At 40.9% G+C, this 26,972-nt stretch overlaps 1 protein-coding gene across 1 annotated transcript; it reads right to left on the minus strand.

Annotated features, from left to right (window-relative positions):
• Window positions 1-1,998: 1,998 nt before the first annotated feature.
• LOC112248986 (potassium voltage-gated channel subfamily A member 1) lies at window positions 1,999-26,491 on the minus strand. Its single transcript, XM_024418486.2, has 2 exons — window positions 23,211-26,491; window positions 1,999-3,692 (listed from the first exon to the last, which is right to left on the minus strand). The coding sequence occupies exon 1, from the start codon at window positions 26,365-26,367 to the stop codon at window positions 24,409-24,411; it is 1,959 nt and encodes a 652-aa protein (XP_024274254.2). The 5' UTR covers window positions 26,368-26,491; the 3' UTR covers window positions 1,999-3,692; window positions 23,211-24,408.
• Between the last annotated feature and the right edge of the window lie 481 nt (window positions 26,492-26,972).

Here is a 26,972-nt window from a genome sequence, read left to right on the forward strand (position 1 = left end):
CACTCCCTACGTACGCCCACAAACACATAACATGCACGCACATGTATATTGACGCAACTCACACACACACACACACGAAATACGCTGCTGCTACTGTGTATTATCTATCCTGTTGCCTAATCACTTTAACCCTACCTGTATGTACAGCACATACCTACCTCAATTACCTTGTACCTCTGCACATCGACTCGGTACAGGTACTCCCTGTATATAGCCATGTTGTTTTTATTTGTTATTCACTGTGTATTATTCCTTGTGTCACTATTTAAATGTTGTATTACATTTTTTTAAATCTTTAACTGCATTGTTGGAAATGAACGCGTAAGTAAGCATTTCACTGTTAGTCAACACCTGTTGTCTACGAAGAGTGTGACAAATAAAACTTGATTTTTGATTTTATTTTTGATTTTACCTTTATTTAACCAGGCAAGTCAGTTAAGAACAAATTCTTATTTTCAATGACGGCCTGGGAACAGTGGGTTAACTGCCTGTTCAGGGGCAGAACGACAGATTTGTACCTTGTCAGCTCGGGGGTTTGAACTTGCAACCTTCCGGTTGCTAGTCAAACACTCTAACCACTAGGCTACCCTGCCGCCCCTTTTTTTGATTTGTTTATGTTTGTTATATTCATATATACAATGGACCCTTAGTAGCTACCCAATCTATACCCAAGAAGGCACAACTTTAAAATGTACACAATAGTTAAACATGTCATCATAATGATTTTGAAGTTGTGAACTTGATTTGATTTGTATATGTTTGTTATATTTGGGGCCGTATGTATCAAGCATGTCAGAGTAGGAGTGCCGATAAAGGACCGGTTTTGCCTTTTAGATCAACAATGAATAAGATAAACTGGACAGGGGAACTGATCCTAGATCAGCACTTTTGAGACACTTCGCGTGAACAACAGGTTAGTGTTCAAAGACAGACCAGCTATAGTTGTCAATTTTCTGGACCTTTTCACTGTAACTAGGCACACCTTGAAGCAGGCCTCATGTCTATACTAAAAGATGCGTCTAGATACTGTGGGCAGGGCTAAGCCCCATCTTTGATATTAGGGCATTGTGAAAAGCCTTTTCATTGACTTTGTCTTTTCAGTTCAGTCCAATCACAGTCCATCCATCACCATAATATGTTACCATAATGTAGTCAAATATCATTGTTGTGGTCTTGAGGCTACACAGGCTATACGGATGACTTAGAATGGCTTTTTGTATTTATTTTTTTACAGTCTCATCATTATGCGTAGTGCTTTAGGCCGGGACATAACACTGATTGATATTGTCAAAAGAAGCCATCCTTTCGGAGTTATACTACGGATTGGATAGATAACTAGGGAGAAGGTCAGCTTTGCTAACAGTATCTAACAGTATAGAAACATTGTAATATCCTAGAAAAACTTGATGTTGAAAGATACCTCTTTCTCTTTGTTTCCCCTTAAGTCACTGCTTATTCAACTACATTTTGGGAATCCAGAGTATTTTAGCTTAACTATGGCAAGACACAACAACTTCTTGCTAGGCACACACCTAAATGATACCATTAACTGCTGAGGGATTTAGCCTTAAACTATTACACTTTGACAGACATCAATTATCAGAATGTGCATGGGGCTTTGTGTTTGCTTCAAAATGTTAAAACAATGGGACTATGGGATCAGGGAATAAACAGCACTTACTTTTTCTGCAATCACTGGTAAATAACCAGTGATGCTTAAAGAATTTGATAACAAAGTACATTTTAGCAGAGGGTAGCATGGTATATTTGATAGGGTTTTCTGAACATTGAGGAAAATCTTGACCACAGACCTTCAACTATTTTGTAATAGAGGAATATAGCGTAACCAATAAGAATAGACATGTATATGGAGTAGTGGTGGTGGGGGGGTATAATTAGGATTTTCTATGTAAGCAGATGAAGAACAGACACTGATATGAGAGCACTTTTCATCTCCAGATTAAAGTGTTCTATGTCTTTTCAGACAGTACAATGAAATATGTATGTTTTCTTTTTATGGAAGAGAATAGAAATGCAGTCCATTGTCTATGTCAATAATACTGTACATAATATTAGGTTCCACCCCTTTCAATAACATAAAAAGAATAAAGGACTCTGGTGTTGTTGGTGCCCTGAAGCACGGTCATCATGGGCCGACATCACAATAATAGACAGCACGCCCAGGAGCGAGAATTACTAAGTTCTTGGCTGGTGACTGAACGTAAGAAGGATGGGCTTAAACATAAGCTGGCATTTATGTTTTAAAAAAGCAAACACTTGATTTGTCTGACAAAGTTGCAACAAGCAAGCAGTGCATAACAACTATGTGTCTTTGAAAGCAGACCAAAAGAGAGCGGGCGGATTTTCTACGAGCAGTTATATGAGAACAGCACAATAAGAAACTCAATTGAAAAATCTCAAATCTAAATTGAAGAGCAAAATTACGGATCTTGTTGGAGCAGCATCCACAACATGTTCAATGTTCATGTAAATAAAAATGGAACATGTCTTCTGAAGATATGAACATTCTTAACAGTCAAACTAAGTAGAATTGTCTCAAATGTCATGATTTGCGACACATTGTTGGACACAGAAATATAAACATCGGCATATGTTCTATTCAATGTGTATCTATTTTCATAACATCTCCAGAGGAAGTGTACACCACGTACAATAAAATCAGGGTTTAAACTTTGGTTAAGTAATAGTCAAGGCTAGGTTTAAAAAAATATATAACACACATCCATGTTACTTTGCATACAGTTAACTTTAAATGGATCGAGGTTTGTGTCAACAAAGCAGCTGGTCAATTATATCACTAACATAATAAAATTTGCATCTTAGGGAAAACCCTTTTGTGTCCCTTCGGTAGATCATTCTGTGTGTTTGTGTGTGTGTATGCGCACCTGACATCTTTTGTGTTTGAGAGTGTGTGAACAGATGCTTACAGTATGTGAAAAAAAAGAGGACAAAAATAATCAGATATGTTACATGTATATTGTAGAGTCATTTTGTCTCGTTTTTTGACTCCCTACTCCTTTCTGGATTGTAATATAGTTGTCATAACATGATGTTGTGAATTGAAAGACATTGTAGCTGGTAGCTGAGCGAGCAGCTCCGCCTCAAGCCAGCCTTATTTTGGTTGACAATACGAAACAAGATAAAAATAGATCAACTCATTCTGCTTGCTGCACGTAAGCAGAGAGGAACTCCACCATTTGGTTATCAATGACAACTACAAAGCAGACCCAACTAAAACATTGTCAACATTACAACCAAACAATTTTTCTCTATCTTATTAAAATATTCACATCTGTTCCTTACAAGACACTGTTTCACACATAAAGAAAAACATATTTGAACTCGGATAAGTCTCTAGTTTCATCACTTCATATATAGGTATATATGTAATAATTAAGGCAATCATTTGGGCCATGACTTACTCATTTCCATGCCTCCAGGCTTTCTAGGAAATATTTTTGTTCCTTGTGCGCTCCGTATAATATCCCAATGTCTAATTTGTCCATTCAAACTTCTGATGTCCGATCGCTGGGTTCACTCTTGCAGTAGATCTGTGGTTATCGATGTCCGTTGTCTCACCCCAGATGACCAGTCATAATATTTGCTCTTTCTCTGCCAATTCCAAGAGTACCAGCCCAGCACATCCTCTCCTAAGCCATCAACTGATAGCACTGTAACAAAAAATAAACAGGACATGAATATCAGGTTATCATTCCAGGTTATCTACAGATACCAGGTTATCAAAGACCATTCCCGGTTATCATTCCAGTTATCTACAAAGACCAATTTATCATTACAGGTTGTCGTTACAGGTTATGTATGGGTGCCAGGTTATCATTACAGGTTATCTAATACCAGATATTATCATTACAGTTATCTACAAATACCAGTTCATCATGCCAGGTTATCTAACAGCAGGTTATCAATACAGCATATACAATATCTATCAGGTTAGCAACTGGTGTCAGCGTTTATGAACATGAAACCATTCCCATATTCGAATCTCATGGGTACCAATACACTGCAGTCTCTTTTTTTTAAAATTATGGCCCAGTGGAATATCTGCAGCATACCACATCAGATAACAATCGCCCGAGCTTGGCCATTAAGTCTGAGTTATTGGGTCCCTGACACCCTTTTGTCCTCCGTTCAGCTCGGAGCCAAACGCCTCATGTAGTTCCAAAACATTAACCTGGATTGTCAGGGGTGGGAACTGGAGGCCAACATGGAGGGGTGCGTCATTCCACTACTGGTGAATTGCATGCTCCCTCTGCGGCTGTGGCCTCATTGGGAAAATAAACCCAGATTTAAACATTTGGATAGATAAAATGTATTACATATATGTTTTATTGCCTAGAGCATATCGTGAAAATGGCCACTTCTCGTAATATCTATATATGAGACATTGATTGAATTAGCAATACAATTCCTTAGCATTGCTCTTCTTTATCTGTATAATGTAAATGTACCTAATTTCATGTGTATTTATTTAATAGTAAAGACATGATCAATTCAAGACAGCCCTCTTCTTTGAATGAAACAGCTGGTGTTTCAGTATATCAGTAATTGCAGGATTCCCAGATTTCTCACACTGTCTCGGGCCTAGACCCAGACGTTCTGTGTTAACACCAAGCTATGCCAGAGACTAGACAACTACTTTCTTACTGAGTGGTTGTGTTGTGAATGGTCAGGCTCAAGGACAGTCATGTCTGTCCTTAGGCTGCTCTCCCAAATAACTGAATTAGCATTGCATCTATGTGACATGTCCTGCTGTCTCATTTTACAACACAATCTGTACATTGTTTCCATGCACTGAAGCCAGAACCAAGAAATAGAAATAGGCTCCCATATTGACACATACAGACAATTCATGAAACTCCTTCACATTCTCCTGCTACATTTTGTTTAAGGTGGCAACAATCCACATCTGTTATATAATAAGTGAAACTTACAGTAAGCTATAGAGAGTGTTGTAGAGAGTTTCTTCTGATAACTTTATGGATATTTTATGACTGGTTAATGCCACTTATGCTTATCCTAAACCACTTATGGGTAAACATACCAAGTGTGTAAACATTCTTCGTCAAACAATTGACACACTAGTAGCAAAGTCCAGAACATAGGTCTAGGAGAAGCAAAAGTGTTAGCTTTTCACGGGTTTCACACTAGCTAGTGTAAGTTATACAATTATACAATGGATTATACAGTAGCTCCCCAGTCTATACCTAAGAAAGCACTACTTTCAAAATGTATGCAATGTCACTATAAAGATTTTCACAAGTTCCATGAGCGTAATCACTATTGTTTATGTGTCTCAATTCTTCAACACGGCCACATACATCTTCATGAATTCAAAGTGGAAATCCCAGTCTCAATTGAGCTAATTGAGCTGCCACAATACTGTCGTACAGCTACTGTATCCCCTGCCATGATATACCATCATTGACGATGACAACATTTAAAACTATTCCCCTGAATAGGTAGAGGAGAGGGAACCTAAACCTGTGACCTCAGAGACTACTTTTGTCTAGAGTTGTCTTTTTCTCTGTGCTCCTTTAATAAGTGTTATATGTGTCAAAGCGCACTCAATGAGCTGTACAGGGCCCTAAGCAAACAAGAAAATGCACATCCAGAGGCGGCACTTCTCGTGGTCGGGGATTTTAATGCATGGGAAACCAAAATTAGTTTTACCAAACGCTTTCAAGGAGCGGGACACTAATCTGGACGCTTATAAGATATCCCGCTACGCCCTCCAACGAACCATCCAACAGGCCAGCTTCTATCCCCGAGCCATCAATACAGGACCCGAGATAGTATCCTACTACACCGGCTCTGGCGCTGTAGTGTGACAGGGCTTGCAAACTATCACGGATTACAAATGGAAACCCAGCTGAGAGCTGTCCAGTGACGAGAGCCTACCAACGAGCTAAAATGATTCTATGCTCGCTTCGAGGCTTGCAACACTGAACCATGCATGAGAGCTATTCCAGAGGAATGTGTGATCACACTCTCACAAAGCCGATGTGAGAAAGAACTTGTTTCAAGATAACATTCACTAGGCCACAGGGCCAGATGGATTACCAGGATGCATACTCAGAGCATGTGCTGACCAGTTGGAAAGTGTCTTCAATTACATTTTTAACCTCTCCCTGACCCAGTCTGTAATACCTACATGTTTCAAGCAGACCACCATAGTGCCCAAGAACGCCAAGGTAACCTGTCTTAATGACTATCACCCCGTAGCACTCACATCTGTAGCCATAAAATGTCTACTCTAACAATTTGCATTGTATGTCCCCCCTTTTACGCTGCTACTACTCTCTGTTTAATCATATATGCAAAGTCACTTGAACCATATCTACATGTACATACTACCTCAATCAGCCTGACTAACCGGTGTCTGTATGTAGACTTGCTACTTTTATATCCTCGCTACTGTATATAGCCTTTTTACTGTTGTTTTATTTCTTTACTTACCTATTGTTCACCTAATACATTTTTTGCACTATTGGTTAGAGCCTGTAAGTAAGCATTTCACTGTAATACCTGTTGTATTCAGTGCACGTGACAAATACACTTTGATTTGATTTGAAAATGCTTTGAAAGGCTGGTCATTGCTCACATCAACACCATCATCCCAGACACCCTCCAATTAGCATACCGCCCCAACAGATCCAACAATAATGCAATCTATATTGCACTCCACACTGCCCTTTCCCACAAGGACAAAAGGAACACCAACATGAGAATGCTGTTCACTGACTACATCTCAGCGTTCAACACCATAGTGCCCTCCAAGCTCACCACTAAGCTAAGGACCCTGGGATTAAACACTTACCTCTGCAACACGATCCTGGACTTCCTGACAGGCCGACAACACATCCGCCACGCTGACCCTCAACACGGGGGCCCCTCGGGTGTGTGTGCTTAGTGACATTTTTAGACACTTTTTGCACTAACTATTTTGACTCATCATATGTGCTGCTGTTACTGTTTATTATCTATCCTCTTACCTAGTCACTTTACCCTATCTATATGTACATTTGACCTGGCCAAGGCTTTCGACTCTGTCAATCACCACATCCTCATCGGCAGACTCGACAGCCTTGGTTTCTCAAATGATTGCCTCGCCTGGTTCACCAACTACTTCTCTGATAGAGTTCAGTGTGTCAAATCGGAGGGTCTGCTGTCCGGACCTCTGGCAGTCTCTATGGGGGTGCCACAGGGTTCAATTCTTGGACCGACTCTCATCTCTGTATACATCAATGATGTCACTCTTGCTGCTGTTGAGTCTCTGATCCACCTCTACACAGACGACACCATTCTGTATACTTTTGGCCCTTCTTTGGACACTGTGATAACAACCCTCCAGGCAAGCTTCAATACCATACAACTCTCCTTCCGTGGCCTCCAATTGCTCTTAAATACAAGTAAAACTAAATGCATGCTCTTCACCCGATTGCTGCCTGCACCTGCCCGCCCGTCCAACATCACTACTCTGGACGGCTCTGACTCAGAATACGTGGACAACTACAAATACCTAGGTGTCTGGTTAAACTGTAAACTCCTTCCAGACCCACATCAAACAACTCCAATCCAAAGTTAAATCTAGAATTGGCTTCCTATTTCGCAACAAAGCATCCTTCACTCATGCTGCCAAACATACCCTTGTAAAAGTGACCATCCTACCAATCCTCGACTTCGGCAATGTCATTTACAAAATAGCCTCCAATACCCTACTCAACAAATTGGATGCAGTCTATCACAGTGCCATCCGTTTTGTCACCAAAGCCCCATATACTACCCACCATTGTGACCTGTACGCTCTCGTTGGCTGGCACTCGCTTCATGCTCGTCGCCAAACCCACTGACTCCATGTCATCTACAAGACCCTGCTAGGTAAAGTCCTCCCTTATCTCAGCTCGCTGGTCACCATAGCATCACCCACCTGTAGCACGCGCCCCAGCAGGTATATCTCTCTGGTCACTCGCAAAACCAATTCTTTCTTTGGCCACCTCTCCTTCCAGTTCTCTGCTGCCAATGACTGGAACGAACTACAAAAATCTCTGAAACTGGAAACACTTATCTCCCTCACTAGCTTTAAGCACCAGCTGTCAGAGCAGCTCACAGATTACTGCACCTGTACATAGCCCACTGATAATTTAGCCCAAACAACTACCTCTTTCCCTACTGTATTTATTTTATTTCATTTTATTTATTTATTCATTTAATTTCTACTTTGCACATTCTTCCACTGCAAATCTACCATTCCAGTGTTTTACTTGCTATATTGTATTTACTTTGCCACCATGGCCTTTTTTTGCCATTACCTCCCTTATCTCACCTCATTTGCTCACATCGTATATAGACTTGTTTCTGCTGTATTATTGACTGTATGTTTGTTTTACTCCATGTGTAACTCTGTGTCGTTGTATGTGTCGAACTGCTTTGCTTTATCTTGGCCAGCTTGCAATTGTAAATGAGAACTTGTTCTCAACTAGCCCAACTGGTTAAATAAAGGTGAAATAAATCAAATAAATAAACATATCTGCCTCAATTACCTTGTACCCCTGCACATCGACTCGGTACTGGCACCCCGTGTATATAGCCAAGTTATCGTTACTCATTGAATATTTATTCCTCGTGTTAATATTTGTCTTTTATTTTACTCTCTGCATTGTTGGGTAGGGCCTGTAAGTAAGCATTTCACTTACAAAAGCATCTGAAAAATACAATTAGATTTGTTTTGAAACTAATTATACCAAATAAGTAAATTATATAATGAAATAAATTATATCAAATATACCAATAAATGTGAGGAGCAACATAGATCTCTGACTGGACTTCCCCTTTAAGGGTTCTAATTGCATTTTGTTGGAAAGGAACACTTTACTTGTACAGGACTGAAGGTGACTAACGAGGGAAATGCAGGGCTTAAATACCTCTTGTCAGTCCCTTCACCCTGACAGAGATTGATATGAATATATTGCCAAAGTCAAACAGGAGCCTATTAGCGTGCAAAGAGGAGTGGATCTGTGTGCCTAACGACTTCAGAACCAAAGCTGATGCCATACATTTCTCCTTAAGCACAATACCACAAATTCCACTTCGGTAACAATTTACTTAAAACCTGCAGGTATAATGCATTATGATGCAGTTATCATAATTCACCACAGAATGCACATCAACTGTGACACTATTTGTTTTGTGCTTTCTTTTTGATTCTTCACTTTATTTATTTATTTTTCTCTTTTATTTTGATGTTTCTCCCCTGTGTACTGCTTGTATGCACTGCTTCTACGTTACCTTATACTCAATATAATACAAGATAATTGTTCACAAAAGAATATGCAGTTGTCATGAGCATGAATGACCCCACTTAAATCTATTATAATAATCTCATAATAAACCACATTAAATACCATCCGGGTATTGGAGTAATCATTTCAGAGGTTCTAACTCCAAATATGAGACATTTTAAACGATTGACGTGTGTTTTATGATGCAGCTAACTCCCAAACATAGCTTCCCAAGGAACAACGTAACCGCAGTAACACTGTAGCAGCTCCTTTTTAAATTGCTGTGGAAAAGGCCATGCTTGGGCTTTCGTCGAACAGCAGCGGTATCACACAAACTGCTCCAAATAACAATCATTTAAAAAAAGAAGGAAAAAACATTTCCTGGCCAGAGGAAAATCAAAACATGGCTTAATAGAATGTTTTCCCTGTGACATTTTATTTACAACGTTACTTCCGACCTTCGGGAATCTGTAATACCAACAACATTCTTCTCAGATGCAGCTACAAGCTGTGTTTCATCTGAGTCAAATGTGTGATGAATGCTGATTGGCTTGTTAGATTTCAAGTAGTGGGCTTGAAGTAGGCGAGTTGTTGTCATAGAAATAGAATGTGATTCAGGAAATAAGAGAAGGAGGGGGGGGCTTTGATGGGTTAATAGATTGGAGAGGCCCCGCATGAGGCATCGCAATTTAGGCAAAACTCTCATGGGCTTTCCAGTGGACTGTTAAAACATTTTAGAACACTAAATGTAGTCTACAGTGGCCCAATAACAATTCTGCCGCCAAATGTATGTTACCTGTGACATTTGGGGAGTTACAAATGAAACACTCTCCATCTTTTTACTAACAGACCAAGAAAAAGGTCCAAGGGAGGAAAGGCATACAGAAGCACTGTAGAGGAGCGCTGTGATCTCTCATCACGAAGAACAAGCGACAGTTGACATTGTCCTGCGATGCGTACAGATCGGCGGCAGAGCTCTGCCGTAATGTCCCCACACCTCCTCAACAACTTCAGGATGAAGTCGCCACTCCCCTAGTAGGAGGTTCCCCTTTCCATGTACCTTGCTCTATGTTTAAGGACATCTGGGCCCATCTGGGCGCAATGCGCACATCTAGCATGGTCCACGTAACCTGCCATTGTGGACCATGCACCAAGGCAGGCAGCACATAACAGATGGGAATCAGAATGGGCCATGTAATTGCTGAAATTGCCAGGACAAGCCTTGTTAGCCTTGGACTGCTTTCTCTCCCCCTTCCCTGATGACTTGCTCGTTAAACCTGTCGCCATCTCGTTTCGACCGGGAGGGAAGCGAAGGATACCCGCACCACAAGCTGCTATTCAACAAAGGTAACATTAGCTGGAAGCTAGGTAAGCAGAAAAAGAAAGCTTTATTCACCAGGGGAGTGGGAAATAAAGTAATTCTATATACTTTCAGGTTAGTGAAAGTAGCTCTAAGAGTGATGCTAGCTAATTAGCAGGCTATAACCACCTGAGTGACGATAGGCAGCTAGCCACGCCAGTGGGTGTTAATACCATATGCCGACTGTGTTTAAACCAAGTAACTTGAGGTAAAATGCACTGCTAGGCTTATCTTTTACAAGGGAATGTAAAAGGGGATGGTGCTTCAATGTTGGGGTAACAAACTTTGAAGAAACAGCCGCACTCCTGTTAGCCAAACAAAACAAATGGTGGCTTAGCATGAAAGGTTGCTAGCTTTGACACGTGTGGTGCCGTTCGCTATCTATCTCGATAGGTCACTCGACAGTTCAGTGAGCTAACTCTAAACGGTGGGAACCAACGTAGAGTTAGAGACCTTGAGTAGAAGCTGCTAAAACTAGTGGAAACCTGTTCTTAGCGGGATGCTAAAGCAGTGGCGCTAGCGAGTCAACAGCACTAATTGCATGCAGGCCGGCTACGTACTGTGGCTGGGTCGTTCCACCTAACGTACCTAACTCCACGTAATTGTCGCAAGGGTTTGAATCTCACGTTAGTTTTTTTTTCCCCCTTTGAAAATATATAATTACATTTATTGTGTTAGTGTGTTGAGAAGAGAAGGTCAGGAAAACCTTGTAAATGAAGATTATGAATACCTTTAATGAGGAGTTTCTTTATGGAATACCTCTTGCAGATGTCACATTGGCTACTACATACATAGCACAGCTACATAAATAATAATCGCTACTATAGGCTAGATTACAGACTACACTTACATGTACTATTTCTATGCGTTATTATAATCATCGACTTTGTCACATATGTGTTATTTGAATCAAGCATTGAGGACCAGCAGTGAACAGTGTTATCCTTAACAGAATGCTTGATGCGAGGGGCGCTTGAATCCAATGTTAATGTGCACTGTTGTTTCAGTGTCAACCGTTTTAGCAGTGTGTGCTACCAGACAGAAATGATGAAGACAGTAAATTACAGCTATTTGACAAGTCCATAATGCTCTTCAAAAATGTTTTTAGGATGAATTATAAACTTAAATGTTGTTGATAACTGCATATTTTTTTCTCCATAAAAGCACATTGATGTGTGTGAAATGGATGAGCAAAAATGTGGGATTTTCTCACAAGCTAGGTTTCCATCCAATTGGCGACAGATTTTCATGCGAATATTCTAAAATACGCATAAAGGAAATATGCACAGTTGACCTATTTTATGAAATGCCATTGGTTGGTGGATATAAAGACTAAGATATTTGGCTGATGGGCTGATGCAGAATTTGTTACAGGAAATAATCACTGCCACCTGCTCAGGTTAGCATAGGGCTATATGTGTCAGGTTGTGTAATTGGAACAGCTAACGTAGCGTTTGATCACGTGCAAATAAGTCAATAATTTAATTGGCTGATGAGCATTTTGATGTCCAGGTTAAACTTAAACTTTTTCTAATGTTCGCAAGGAGGGACCCTGTGAGTCTCCTTAATGTACATATTGTCATGAATTTTACTTGTGATTCCAACTTGAATGTGTTATTGTGTATGTATTGTAATATCCATGTAATTCAGTATCTTTGACTGCCATGTGGATATTGGTAAAAACTTGAACTTGAACATCAGCTATGCGTGTGTCGGCTATCACCGGTTAACGTTTGATCTGATTGAATCTAGGCCTTGCCAAGTACAGGCATATCCAAGCAGTGAACAAGAGGTAGGCCTATACAGTGTGTTTCACCATAACTTTACTGATCTAAATTACCTGTGAAGAAGCTGCCTACCCTGCCTTAAAAATTCAGATTTCTTGGTACCAATACTCATAGATACGACAACCTCATAGGCAAAGCTTAATAATGACCAAAACCCAAGGCACATCTTTCTCAGATATAATTTGATAGACTAACGTAGGGACCAAATCCCTTGAGCCAGTGACACGGACTGACTGATGAAATGCAGAATTATCTTGGAGTGCTAAGAATTCTCAACAGCCTCATTCAGATTCTTTGAATTCGTTCTCTATTGATGTTCAAGTGGCACGGATTTCAAGTGGATACAAACCGATATGGAGAGGACTGAAAACCTGAACTAATGGAGGGGATGATGGCTGTCATGAAGGGCTTCAAGACAATCGAGAGACTATAATGGAAACGCTATGTACTGTAGTATGGAGAGAATTAAAACAGACAGCTTTAGAGACCCAACAGACACACGCTTGGGGGGGGGTGCAGCCTTCGCTTCCTGCACACTGACACTAATCCAAAGGCTGGGGGATTCTTTCCTCATTCTCCTGCAGGCACTGCTCTCAGATCAGTCCTGACATTCACAGTCACACAAAGCAGACTATAAATATGCAGGCCACACACACGCAAATGCACACAAATAATCAACATTCGGTTCACCATTCTCAAGCTCATTTTAAGCCCACAGCCGCCAATTGTCCGCAGAAAATATTCAGACGTCGTTTTGCTACGGTTCATCAATGCAGATTTATCTGCAATGTACTCTTTTGCTGGCATGGTTGAGTGCCCACACAGACACGGTTTCTTTTTCTCATTGGCTGTGCTGTGTTGGTCAGCTGTGCTAGACAAGGCAGCCCATGCAAACAAGCGTGGCGTATGTGACGGTTGTGGGACTCAAGTTGATTCAAAGCGACAAAGGGGGAGGCACTCGGAAAGCACATGTGCAATGCACTGTGAGTCATATTACACCATGACAGACCATCACGGCGAATTAAAGGCATGGCGCTGGCGGGGTGGCGGCGGTCAGTAAACATCATTAATGCAAAGACGCCCTCGTCCCATGTAAACAAGCTCTGTGCACATGGGATGACAGGACTGGCAAGAGCAGATCTACGAAATACGGTGTTTACGAGTGAATTCACTACAAGCCGACTGAGGGAGCTTATACAGCCGCATCTCAAATAACTTCAGTCCTACAATAGCTTTTTTGTTGGAACATTGCTGTGAGGTTGAAGAAACTATGTTTAGACACTATTCTACTGGCGTACAAGTGGAAAGCAAACCTGGCTACAGTTGTCAGGTTGCTAGGCAGTGACAAGCGCTCCAAATGCACTGTGTTTATGGGATGTAGGGAGGTCATTGCTGGTATAATAAAAGTCCATAGCAAATATATGCCAAAGATATAGAAATAATAACAACTAATGGCAGCTATACACAGTTATACATGTGCAATTCTACCATGGTTGTGCCACATTGTACAAGTCACAGACACATTTTTTAAAGGACCAGGGCATCATTACTGGCACAGAGTGAGAGGTTCAACCATGAATAACTAATATTTATTTATGCACCAACTCACAAGGGCAAACAGTAGAATTACTGTGCATGTCTACCTTATAAGCTTAGGAAGGATATACTACTATTAAGAGCCATATTTATAAAGTGTTGACAACCAAGTACAAAGTTTACACCTATTTGCTCAGATGGGGTTAAAATACCTCCATAAAAACTAGAAACAAAACATCAAAATATGAGGATAGAGGATTGCGAATGCACGAGCAGGACAAACCTGCATCGTGTGAAACCACAGCCAAAATGGGAAAGTTCAGCTAGCATGTCTGATTCTGAAGCCTCTACAGCCAAAAGCAGAAACGGTAACATGTCTGTGACTCCCTAGCAGAGGAGAAATGCCAGAATGGTTGATTTATAGCCTCACTTCCCACATAATAAATCACACAGATGCATCTGAAACAAAAATTATATCAGCAGTCATCTCTACCCAGACTTCCATCCCTCCTCTTCGAATTCATTTATACTGTCAATGACCTTCATCTATACGAGAATGATAAAGCCATTTGTTTCCAATGGATTGCAGCTCATACAAATGATCTGTCCACGAATGCCGTTGTTTATGTGTGTGTGCGCGTGTATGTCAGTAAAGTATTGAGTTAGCGTGCAGTAGGTCCCTGGTTTTATCGCAGTTACAGTTAGTCAGCAAACCACACAAATATGCTACACTGGTGTCAGAAGTGGGATGGAAGGCTGTGGTCAGGTATTTTACATGAATGTTATATGACCAATTAGGCCCATGGCCTTACTGAAGTCGCAAGATCGAATCTGGCTCACACGAGTGGAATGATCCTTATTGCTTTTCCATTCCTCTTCATTATCACAACTCTGTCTGCCTATTGGATCATATTACGCTGGGGTCACTAGACATAGCTTTCTTTGTAACGCCTTTGGCCACAAGTGCCTTTCCTGACCGCACAGCACTGCTGAAGCTCCTTTGCCCAATCTTACAATAAGAACTGAGAACAACTTAGTCCTCTTTACCTCCCACATTCGCCTACCACAGAAGGCCAATGCAATAAACAACCGTTTGAGTTATCGACGGCAGTTGGTCACACTGTACATTAAGCATAACTTATAGTAAATAAAGCAAGAAATGTAGGAATGACCCACTTACACACATTAAGTAAAGAGTTCGGGTCAAGCAAGCAACTCATAGGACATAGGACACACATAAATAAAGTCAAATGCAAATGAAAAGTGCATTGTGCAGTCCATTTGACGTGAATAGTGAAAAAACGCATTTCATAATTATCTTGTGCCAGGAATCCAGTAAGCCATGAAACGCTGCCCAGGCGTCTGGACCTGACTGAAACATTTGGACTTCATTAATGAGAAGGAGAAGGTGGATGTGGGGGGATGATTAAGGGGGTGCTGTGAATGAGAACAGCTGAGAAAAACACATAAAATTGTTGCTTTGCTCTCTTTCTTGGCTTATTCCATTGATTAGCTATTTTTTTTGTTAACTACAAAGGAGCGTGATTAGCCAATGTGATTGACTACACAATGATTGTTCACACAGGAACTTTCTGGAATTTTCTAACTATCTTAAGATGAATGCACTAATTGTAAGTTGCTTAGAGGGTCTGGTAAACGACTCAAATGAATCCGCTGCAGAATAAATACCCTTCCCTCAATAATAGCATCTAACAGATGTAGCCCTTTGTAACAACCAAATGGTTTTGCTGTAACACCCTAGAACTTCCTAGAAGTGATCATATTAGTCAGAACCACAGGTCTCCAGTGGCTATCCGCATGCCAAGGAACCAATCTGAGCAGCATTACTTGATTGATGGGCGGTAAGGTAAGTCGATAAAGGAGTGCACGAAGACGTTTTGAAAACCAAATACAAATTTCAATGTGGGTGATAACAGTATTTACGCTTTCCCAGTCAGGAGCTAAAACACAGACAGACATGTATAAGGAGGAGTTCAATAGGTGTTGACAGTGCCAAGTTCAGGAGTTCTGGGATAGTTAGAATAGGATAGTTCCATCAGCCAGAGTGCAAAACACACGTTACACTGGTGTACTGTATCACTAGGCCTAGGATAATACGGTTATTATTCCACTGTTTTTACACCGTTACTCGAACCTTCCAATTCACAAATGTTGTGGGGTGGATACATCTCAACAACAGAACAAACGCAAAGAAATGCAGGTACACAACCAAACAATAACAAACACACACTTCCTGTGCGTCCATAGCTGTGTGAAATGTTGCTGCGCGACATAGAAATGACAGCGAAGTGCCACATTTTGACACGTGGCGTTGCAACTCTGAAAGTGTGATGAATAATGCAACCCCACACTGAGAGTTAAACCACACTCCCCAGTCAGAGGGCAGAAACCACTTAAGGGCACAACATGTAACACATCAAAAAGGATCGGAAAAGTGATATTAAGAGTTTTCCCAGTTTTGCTGAACTGCAGTTGGATTTCATCAACCCACAGACTCCAACCCACAGGTGCTGTAACTGCTAGATGGAGTCACAAAATATATCTCTCGTATATTAAGTTGCAGTCTGCCAGTGGTTTGTTTGGGGGGAAACTGCACATATTTTCCAAACAGAGGGTGAGAGTTGGAAAAACAGACTCTCAAACCACTTAAAAATACACACATACAGATGAGCGTACACACACACGCACAGGCATACGCACACACACTTTACTCCGACATAGTATACATCAGAAAATTCCAGTCACGGTTGCTATGACAATGCTTACACCACAAATGTTCTCCTCTGCAGCTTATCGTGGCCCCCAGCCCCCTTGGGGAAAGTGCTTTTAACTTTAGGCCTGGGAACATAACAGTGGAAGAGCATAAGCCTCAACTGATTGATCAACTCTGATTGCCCAATTTGTGTTCCTACACCGGAGAGCCTGGTATACAGTTAAACCTTCCAGATGTTAATATTCCCAATTATTTCAAAAAGCAATTTGGAAATGACGTAATACTCAATGATGAAAGTATGAAAAGGTCATATGTTTGAGCTTTTGTTGGCATATGTATTGAGAGAAAACCAGAACTCTCATTGACTTGAATAGGAGCTCTTACAGTGTATTACAGATCGTTATCCTTCTCTTTTGAACTTACATGAATTAAGACAAAGGTAATCTCGTGCCACAAGGTTCTCTCTGTTCTCTGTGATGACACCCCTTGGTGTGTCTATACAGAATAAAGATAGCTGGCAATGCAACAACAAATGGCATCAAGACAGGTTATTTTCAAAATACAAAATCTCTCCCCAGCACAGCAGGAAATGCTATCAGCTATTTATAGCCTCAAACGTGCAATTTTTCAGCCGGCACTCAAGGGAGGGCACAAAGTCCCAATTAACTCACCGGAAACTCACCAAGGCAAACAGTGAGATTACTAATGATAAGGCAGATGCTCAAATACAAGCTTGAATATTGTATTTTATCTCAAAAGGCAGCAAGTACCACAGCCTCACAGATGTGTCGTACAACAAAGGTGTTTGGTCTTAATATTATTAATCTCCTAAACAATAGCAGTCACAACAAATGATCGTTGTTTAGTAGACTATGCGTAAATGGCAGCGGGGAGGAAATTGGACCGTTTTTAAGTGGATAATGTGGAAAATGGAGAATTCTTTGTGACCTTTTAGAGTGGGATAAATGTCAATGAACAGCATTTAAGCCACTTCATTCAGGATATTGCAGATTTGATCATTTCTTTACAGCTCGGTCATTTTGTTAAATGCAGGTGTTTCGCTGCTTTTGGAACATTGAAAGAGTAGACCTAATTCTACATAGGACATAGAGTGGCAGTTGCCCCGAACACAGATTAAGCTTAGTTCTGGACTAAAAATCTATGTCCAGGAAACCAACCCAAAGAGTGCTGTGTGCATCTTGAGTATTTCTTGACATGCAGTGAAAAGTACAGTAGACTGGCTGTGTGATCTGTTAATCGATGTAAAATAGTTAGAACGTGTTGATAAAACCATTAACATCATTACACTGCAACTATCTACAGTACAACCAGCTACCAAGTACACAAATAAAAAGCTGCTATGTTAATTGGAATTAAGGATGGAAGATCCCTTTATAAATCACCAATAAAGAAGAAATAAATAATACTTTGTCTTTCATCATGTTTACGTGACCTAGTAATTGTTAGATAAACATAATTGCTGTATAATCATTTACTCTAGAGATCCATCTTTAATCTTTCTCTTTCCACCTGCCGGTGGAGCAGAGTTGTTTCTCAAGGATGAGTAAAAAAGGATTATAGAAGAAAATAACAAATAAACCATTTGTTATTTATAAAAATGGAGATGGAATTTTCCATCACACGAGCAGTGTTTTAACGTGCCAGCTGTAGAAGACCTCTGACGAATGAGCAGAAAACCATGACTGTATAAAAACCAAGACTTGGCTTGAGGGAGAAAGGACTTACTGTTAGTGGCTCGAGAAGTAAAACAAAATTCTAAAAGAGAACTTTGTCGTTTCCTGCGTAATCCACCAAAGAAGTGAACGCCTTCCCAAAATAATTCTGTGGATCTGGCCAAATAAAATTTGAAGACATACAAAGCCCTTGAGCACTGACTGTTACTTGTAAAGAGAAGTAGCATGTTTTGCCAAGGGGCATATCTGCAAGTCTCCATCAAAACCTCTGTGAGGAAGCCAAAACCAATCATATTTGACCATTCAAGTGCTTACTGGTACATTTTTGTAACATGAGTTTTTATCAAATCAAAGACAAGGATAGTAAAGCAAAGGTTCCACAACAACTCCTTAGGAAAATATATCCCAAACATTTATGGTCGGGGGTAACGACATGTCTATGTTATCAGACGAAGCCATGAGAGACTCCATAAGTCAATAAATCATTCAATTATGGATGTTATGACATCAGCAATATAAAGTAAACAACAGCATTCTCCACCCCTCAGCAGTATTTCTGTAACTATTTACCTCGGTTAGTTTAAAAACAGCCCCCTTTGACTCTGTACTAGACCAATTACAACCATGCGTTTCAACTTTTTCTTTAAAACGGCCAATTGATTTTTGGGTAACACTACATTGAAGCATACTTTATAAAGGGTTTATAAAGGGATTGTAAGTAGCTTATGGACTCTTCATTAATAATTTATGGTTAATAATAAGCAGTTATCACTAATATTAGTCTCACAATTTGTCAATCAAAATCTCAACGAGTATAGCTGTTTATTATATTACCTATAAACATATAATACATAGTCAATAAACCACTTACAAACCCTTTACAAAGCATATCTTGATGATGTAAAATGTTACCTGGGTTGAATCATTTCACTTTGAGAAAATATGATTCCGCTTGCTTCCCTTGACCTAAGCATATCTTTGAACAAAACCATGTGGTTTGTCAAGCACCATAACAATAAGGGTTCTCTTTCATTTATCAGAATGTTCATAATTTTTTACAAAAGACCAACTCCCATGCACTTTATGCGGGGGATCTTGGTCTTTGTAGTCCTCCGGGTTGCCTTCTGAGTCATCAACAGTGAGTGGAGGCCCCTATAGGCTGGCTCCTTGTGTACACACGCATGGACTCACACACACACTCACACATGCACCGATACACCCCGGGCCCTGGAGAGCTAGCATTAGTCACTCCACATAAAAGCTTCCAGTCACTCCAAAGCAGGAGAGCACAGAGAGCGAGTGGGAGACTAGGTCTACTTGGTCTCCATTTATGGCAGCCATTTTGGCTCCACCTGGACGAAAGATGCCACTGCTTTGATTTTGGGAATACAGGCTTACGTTTATATAAGCTGATCAATACAGAGGGAGGCTCTGATCAGGTATCACGGCTCATCCAGGGTTGATGGTTTCAACGTCCATTGGGAGTGGCCTTGATTAGTCATGAGTGAAAAATGACTATGCTTGATTACATATATCCCTGACTAGGAACATGATCATGTTGCTCATTGCATTTCATTACACATGGTATCCAACGTAAAACGTGTGCTGGTTACCGTAATTGAATTGTAAACCATGATTTTACTTAGGATGAAATCATGGGAAAACAAACTAATTAAGTGGTTTACCTTCTTCACATACATTGTCATTTCGTGGTTGGATTACACAAATAACCTGGTTGCATTATCTAGGTCTAGGATCTATTTTTGAAGCAACCCACATTTGTAATGTGTAACATTTACACTATAGGCCTTCATTATATCAACTGCTATTCAAAACTCCATCTATTTTACCTTTTAACCTTGTTGCTTTACCTGATTGTTCGACATTGCGCAATCAATCTTGCATATGAACACTACATGAAAGGTTTACACTGTACAGCTCATGTGACGTTGTTTGTTAGGTGTTTACGACAACCAGCGAGGCCCTGCTTACTCGTCCCTTACTTATCTCAACGCTCCGTTCAAGACTCCCAAAGCTGATGACACATCTGGAGCCACTAAAGTTTACCAGCAGGCCACTAGCCTCCCAGCCAGCAGCCCGCATCGTCAGGAAGAAAAAGTTTGATGGTTGAGCAGCTGTTGCATTGCATTAAATCTCGAGCTTGTTAATATACTACCACTGCATCTCTGCAGGGCCTTCGCTTGCACCCCTAGGGACAACCAAGTCTGAGTAAGACTCCATGTGACAACTCTGGGAAGTGCTTACCTGTCCAGCGGTGTGCTAGGATTTAATTTCCTCCTGCCCCAGTTTACATGTGTGACTCCAAACTTGAGTCTATTCTAAGGACAATATACACACTTCCTAGCTACGGTCATTAAGACTACAAAGACTCATAAAGACAAAGACTTGGTAGCATTGTTGTGCCAATTTATGTCACCTTACCATAAGTCATGCTTTTTCATTACTCTGTAATAAGAGTGTAACTACTGTCCTTACACCGTAACATCACGCAACAACCGTTGTCTCCATACATGTGAGTCAGGAAACCCTGAAACCCTACACTAAAGCATATGTGTAACTAGCAACATTATCTACACGTCTAGAATGAGGTAACATAATCGACTCCTGCGCGCACCGTCCGATTAATTCAGCTCATTGGAAAGATCTGTGGTGAGATTTTGTGTTGTTAACAAAGACTCAGGTTGCTATCTTTCAATGGAGGCATATTATGTAACTTCAACATTGAAACCCCAAGGGGGGTTTAATTTACACAGAGGTTAGTCTCCTTAAGCGCCCACGTGTACATTAGTCAATCTCTTCCGCAATTGAGAACTACAGTAGGATTGTTTCCATACAGATCAGCCTTTCAGTTTCCATGCACACACAATATTTGTGTAACTTAGAATTGCAATGCAATACGACATAACATAGTCTATAAATATGTCAGAGGGAGGCCCAGACATACTGCACATGTCCAAAGAGTCCTCTGTAGCTCAGCTGGTAGAGCATGATGTTTGCAACGACAGGATAGTGGGTTTGATTCCTGGTACCACCCGTACGTAAAATGTATGCACAAATTAAAGTATTCAGACCCTCTGAATTATTTTATTGTGTTACAAACTGCGATTAAAATTGATTAAAATATACTTTTTTTGTCAAGAATATACACAAAATACTCTAATGTCAAATAACTCAAAATAGTTGTTGCATACAGTAAGACTTCAGCCCCTTTGTTTAGGCAAGCCTGAATTACTTCAGGATTTAAAAAAAAACTAAATCCATTTTAATCCCACTTTGTAACACAATGAAATCCAAGGGGTCTGAATACTTTTGCAAGGCACTGTAAGTTGCTTTGGATAAAAGCATCTGCTAAATGGCATATATTATACTGTATATCATAAACTATACTAGAGAAGGCTCCAAACAGAAATGTACTGTTTTTGCATCAGAGCAAAGTTTGCACCTATTATTCTCCCAAGGGAATACAACATAAGGGAGAGACAACTTTGTGCTAAGTGAACTGTTTTTATCTTTTCGATCAGATCTGACCCACTATGTAGATTCACAGAGTATTCCACACATACAGTACGTAACTTCAGTCAGACTGGTTGTACATACAGCCTCAATGGGAAAATGCACTAGACCAAATACAGTGTACACAAATTGACTTGCCAGGGTCACCAAAGGTCACCTATAGCAACAGCCATCCAAATGAAAACTGTATCCTTTGAATTGATGCCTGGAGATGAAGAAACCCCATGTAAATCTGAAAATGTTACACTAATTTATCCTACTCTTCATATGAGGTGAGTGTATGGTAACAATTGACACTGCAAAGACCATCACGCACATGAAATCAGAGGTCAAACACACTCATAATAATGTAAACTTATGACGCCTGACTTAACATTGGCATGTGATGCCCCAACCTCTTTTTAACAAAGCTTGATGGCAAGCAGTAGCCGTAGCTGACACAAGCTTAAGTAAAAATGTTTTAAGTTCAAATTGAAGGCATTGATGCCATGCTGGGGAAACGGCAAGCAGATGCTGAGTAACCTTTTTGATGAGTCTGGATATGAGTCTGAATGTACCGTTTCAAAAGAACAGTGAATGCCAGTGAATGTTTTTGTCTGACAGGCAGTGACAGGTCTTCTGGATAAAGACCCAGAGCTCTGAGTGCAAAGAGTATACAAATATTGCTTTGTACAACTCAGTATTAAATATTTAATTATTATATTAGGCAGAATGTCAGGGCCCCAAAAGCATCAATGCTGTCAAACATCAAAAGTGTGTGTTTGTGTGTGTGTGTGTGTATTGGGGCTGTACAACCAAGTAGTTTCGGGTGACTAATTAAATGAATGCAATCAGCAGGCTAGTAGTGGCCTGTGCAGCACATTGTCGTTTGTTTTGATATAGTTGGCCTAGTCTATTCATATTTAATGGGATTACTACCGTCAATGGAAAAAGTGCGTGAAGTTATCCCTTTATGTACGCGCATATCTTACTTTTTATAATGTTGCATTATTGAATATAGTTCGAAATGTATGTATATCCTACTATAAAATGTGGATGTAGTATGGCAGTACCTGACCTGATTCAAAAACATTCAGCAAGCAACCAAGTCTTTCATCAATTCATTTGGAACGTCTCCAAATGGTTCCAAAGTGCGTCACATAAAGTGTGCGTAACATCAGTGTGTGTGTCATGCTCATATACAGAAAACCCCATCACAAAAATGTGTATCTGTGAATGGTGATTGTATTTAAAAGGTGGACATACCTTGAAAATAACCGCCTGCTGGAGATCTTGGTGCTTTCTGGGATGACCAACAGACCTTCCTTTCTTTCTTATATTAGAGAACCGTGCACTAGGTCCAGCGAACAAGAGATAAAGTTCACAAACCCAAAGTTTCCATGATGACAGTCGTTTGTTTCCCATGTTGGTTTCAGTCAACGTCCGTGTAAAGGGATATTGTCAGTTAGTTTGAGGTGGTTTTAAAGGGACGGGGTTGTAGTCGCGCAAGATATCCGTGCAGGACCTCCCGTAACATCCCGTGTGGAGCAATTTCTCATGTCAGTCTGCAGAGTATCTCTTGTAATTCTTGTGCTTCACCTCGGTGGTTGGTCAATAAAAGGCTTTATTTAGGCCTAAGCGTTGCAGAGAATGTTGTTTGCCAAGCGGCTCACTTGTTGACCGCAGTGTGCTGCCGAAATAGGTATCATGCTCATTTACTCAAGAATCTCACACATGATTGAGCTATTTCAATGTTTCCGATCGATATTGAATGTTCATTTTTTTGTGTGTACACAGATGGGTTAGACCTACACTGAAACACAATAAAAATGGATTATTGTTCATAATAAAATAAAATATCTCAATACTCTTTAGTCAAACGAAGGGTGTATAGGTTGCCATATGGCCTACAGTTTCTGTCTCTCAACATAACTTCCAAGTCTATCTCTCTTGAAAGTCAGCGACTCAAACAAGCTTTTACAATAGTGCAAACTAGGCCTACTATAAACGTTGCCTTTATCGCATAACAGCAAAACGACATCTATATCTCCCCTTCCATTATTGACAAATGAAACTCATAAAGTGCGTATGCATAGCCTGTCTATTCAATATTTTCGATTTCATTTGTAGGATTACGAGGCCCAGATAGGTAGCCTATATCTGATATCATCGGATTACATTGGCGATAATAGTTATAAAGCTTTTGATTTGGACGTATATTTTCCCGTAGGCCTATATTCCTCTAACATGGCAAAATAAAACCCCATATTTGAACTTCCCAAAATCTAGCTAAATATAAAGTATGTGTGCGTCTGTCTGTGTGCGTCTGTCTGTCTGTGTGCGTGTGTGTATGTGTGTGCGTGCGTGTATGCGCGCAAGTGCGCACTTGTATGAGTCTGACCACCTATGTGTGTGTGATTTGACAGCATATCTTTCTTCACGGGAATAATATTTGTTTTTGTCATCACACATCAGTCTGTTGTGACTTTGAACATGTACTGTTTTTCCTGCCAATGTCTGTCCCATTTCCTTTACTCGGGCTTTTGTCCACCCCACACAGCGACTCCGTTACCCCCTCTTCCATCTCCATGTACTCCGCTTTATCACCCAGCGAAGAGCCTGAGGGGGAACCTTTACATTTTTTTAGAAAGTTGGGGAAATAGGGGCAGGCAGGTGGTGGGGTTTCAACAACCGGTGGCGAGTCTGCTTCATTATCAGTCTCCCTGTGGTAGAAGTAATTGAAGTTGGATACAATGACGGGCACTGGAAGAGCTATGGTTAACACACCCGCTATGGCACAGAGCGAGCCAACTATCTTCCCACCGACAGTTATTGGTTTCATGTCTCCATATCCGACCGTGGTCATAGTGACGACAGCCCACCAAAAAGCGTCGGGAATACTTGTGAATTGAGACGCGGGTTCGTCTGCCTCGGCGAAGTACACTGCACTTGAGAACAAAATGACACCAATAACGAGGAAGAAAATCAGAAGCGCTAGTTCCCTCATACTGGCGCGGAGGGTATGTCCGAGGATCTGCAGTCCTTTGGAGTGCCTGGAGAGTTTAAATATGCGAAAGACTCTGACAAGGCGGATTATTCTCAAGATTGCAAAACTCATTGCCTGGTCCCCTTTGCCTTGCTGTTGAGCAAGATCTGTGCCGAGCGTGATGAAATAAGGCAAAATGGATACAATGTCTATAGTATTCATAATGTTTTTAAAGAAATCCGTTTTACTTGGACTTGCAAAGAAGCGCACAATAATCTCAAATGAAAACCAAATAATGCATACCGTCTCCACAATGAAAAATGGGTCGTTAAAAGGGGTCTGTCCATGGGGTTCTGTCGAATTATCTCGTGGTTTAAGGTATTCTTTTTCGTCCCTGAACTCTGGCAACGTTTCCATACAGAAAATGACTATTGATATAACAATGACTAAAACGGACACGACTGCAATCCCTCTCGCAGGTTGTGAGCTCTCTGGGTATTCAAAAAGAAGCCAAACTTGGCGTTTGAACTCGTCCTCTGGTAAGGGTTTCTCTTCCTCTTTGACAAAACCCTCATCCTCCCGAAACTTCAGCATTGCCTCCTCCCCAAGTTCATAGAATTTCACCTCCTCAGAGAAGATGTCAAAAGGTACATTTTGCGGTCTCTTCAATCGTCCCCCCGACTGGTAATAATAAAGAATGGCATCGAAGCTTGGTCGGTTCCTGTCAAAAAAATATTCGTTCCTTAGAGGGTCGAAGTACCTGATTCGTTTGTCCGGGTCTCCCAAAAGTGTGTCAGGAAACTGTGTGAGAGTCTTAAGTTGAGTTTCAAACTTTAGTCCGGACACATTAATAACAACTCTTTCACAGCACCCATACTCACTGTAAACATGTTCGTATCCTGATTGGGGACGTCTATCTGTGAGTGAGACAGTCTCTTCATCATCCATATTACAGAGAAAACTGGAACTCTTGCTTCCCCCGTCCTCCTCTTCTCCGCCTTCCGCCTCGTCCTCCTCTATCATATCCTCCTCGGATCCAAGTAGCGCCAACTCCGAGTGGCGCAAGTCCCCACCGAGAGTCTGGCGACTCCTTCTCCAACGTCCTACGCCGCGTTGCTTTTTCCTTTCTCTGAGAACCTGCTGCTCAGACTCATGGTGGTGCTGCTGTGGCTGTTGCGAGGAGGAGGGGCGCGAGACGGTACTGCCGCTACTGTTGTTGGCATTTGATGAGGAGGCGGTGCGAGACTGATGCTGCTGGTGGTTGTTAAGGAGATGGCCAGAGGACTCCCCTCCCTCTCCAATTGCTGCACCTTCAGCAGCGGCTGTTGCCTGTTGTACCTGTCTCTCCCTTTCGTGCTCCCTTTCCCGTGCGCGAGCATACCCGTAAGGCAGTCGAGTTTTGCATCCATTATCTGAACCTATCATGGCAAACTCCATTTTGAGGAGGGTGTAAATTCAGTTCCCAGTGAATGATGTGATCCCTTTAGCGACTCGTGTAGGCCAATGGAAAGTAACAAGTTGTAGCAAAGGGCGCACAGGTTGGTTGATCCTGCTTTGACAGATAGCAGGCACCTGTTATTCAGTGAGGCGTAGGCGAGTTAAGAATGCGTAATTAAAGGTCCATTTTTGAACACAGTTCACGTTGTCGTTGACATAAAACACATTACTATATTTTTGTAAAAACGAACTCATATTTTATGACATCATTATTACAGCCAAGAAAATATAGGCTGTGAATGTGTAGGCCTTAAATTATTTTCAAATGTACAGCCTATTAAATCACCAGTTACTGGACAATATCTTCACAAAACCACCTCATGTGTCCCTCAGGTGGTTAACTCCAGTGTGAGTACTTGCAGAAATACGGAATTTTTGCATTTTCGTGGTCCCTCCTGGTTGCCATCTTAGGTGATGAGAAAAACGGCCCTTTTATCCTGTACACCTTCAGTGATTCTGAATGACTTTATTCTGCTGACGTCTTCAGCAGCTGTAAGGGAGAAAGAGCAGTTCGATTAGACAACCTACAAATGTATGTATTCAAA

Source organism: Oncorhynchus tshawytscha, linkage group LG04 (assembly GCF_018296145.1).
Source record: "Oncorhynchus tshawytscha isolate Ot180627B linkage group LG04, Otsh_v2.0, whole genome shotgun sequence".
NCBI classification, from domain to species: domain Eukaryota; kingdom Metazoa; phylum Chordata; class Actinopteri; order Salmoniformes; family Salmonidae; genus Oncorhynchus; species Oncorhynchus tshawytscha.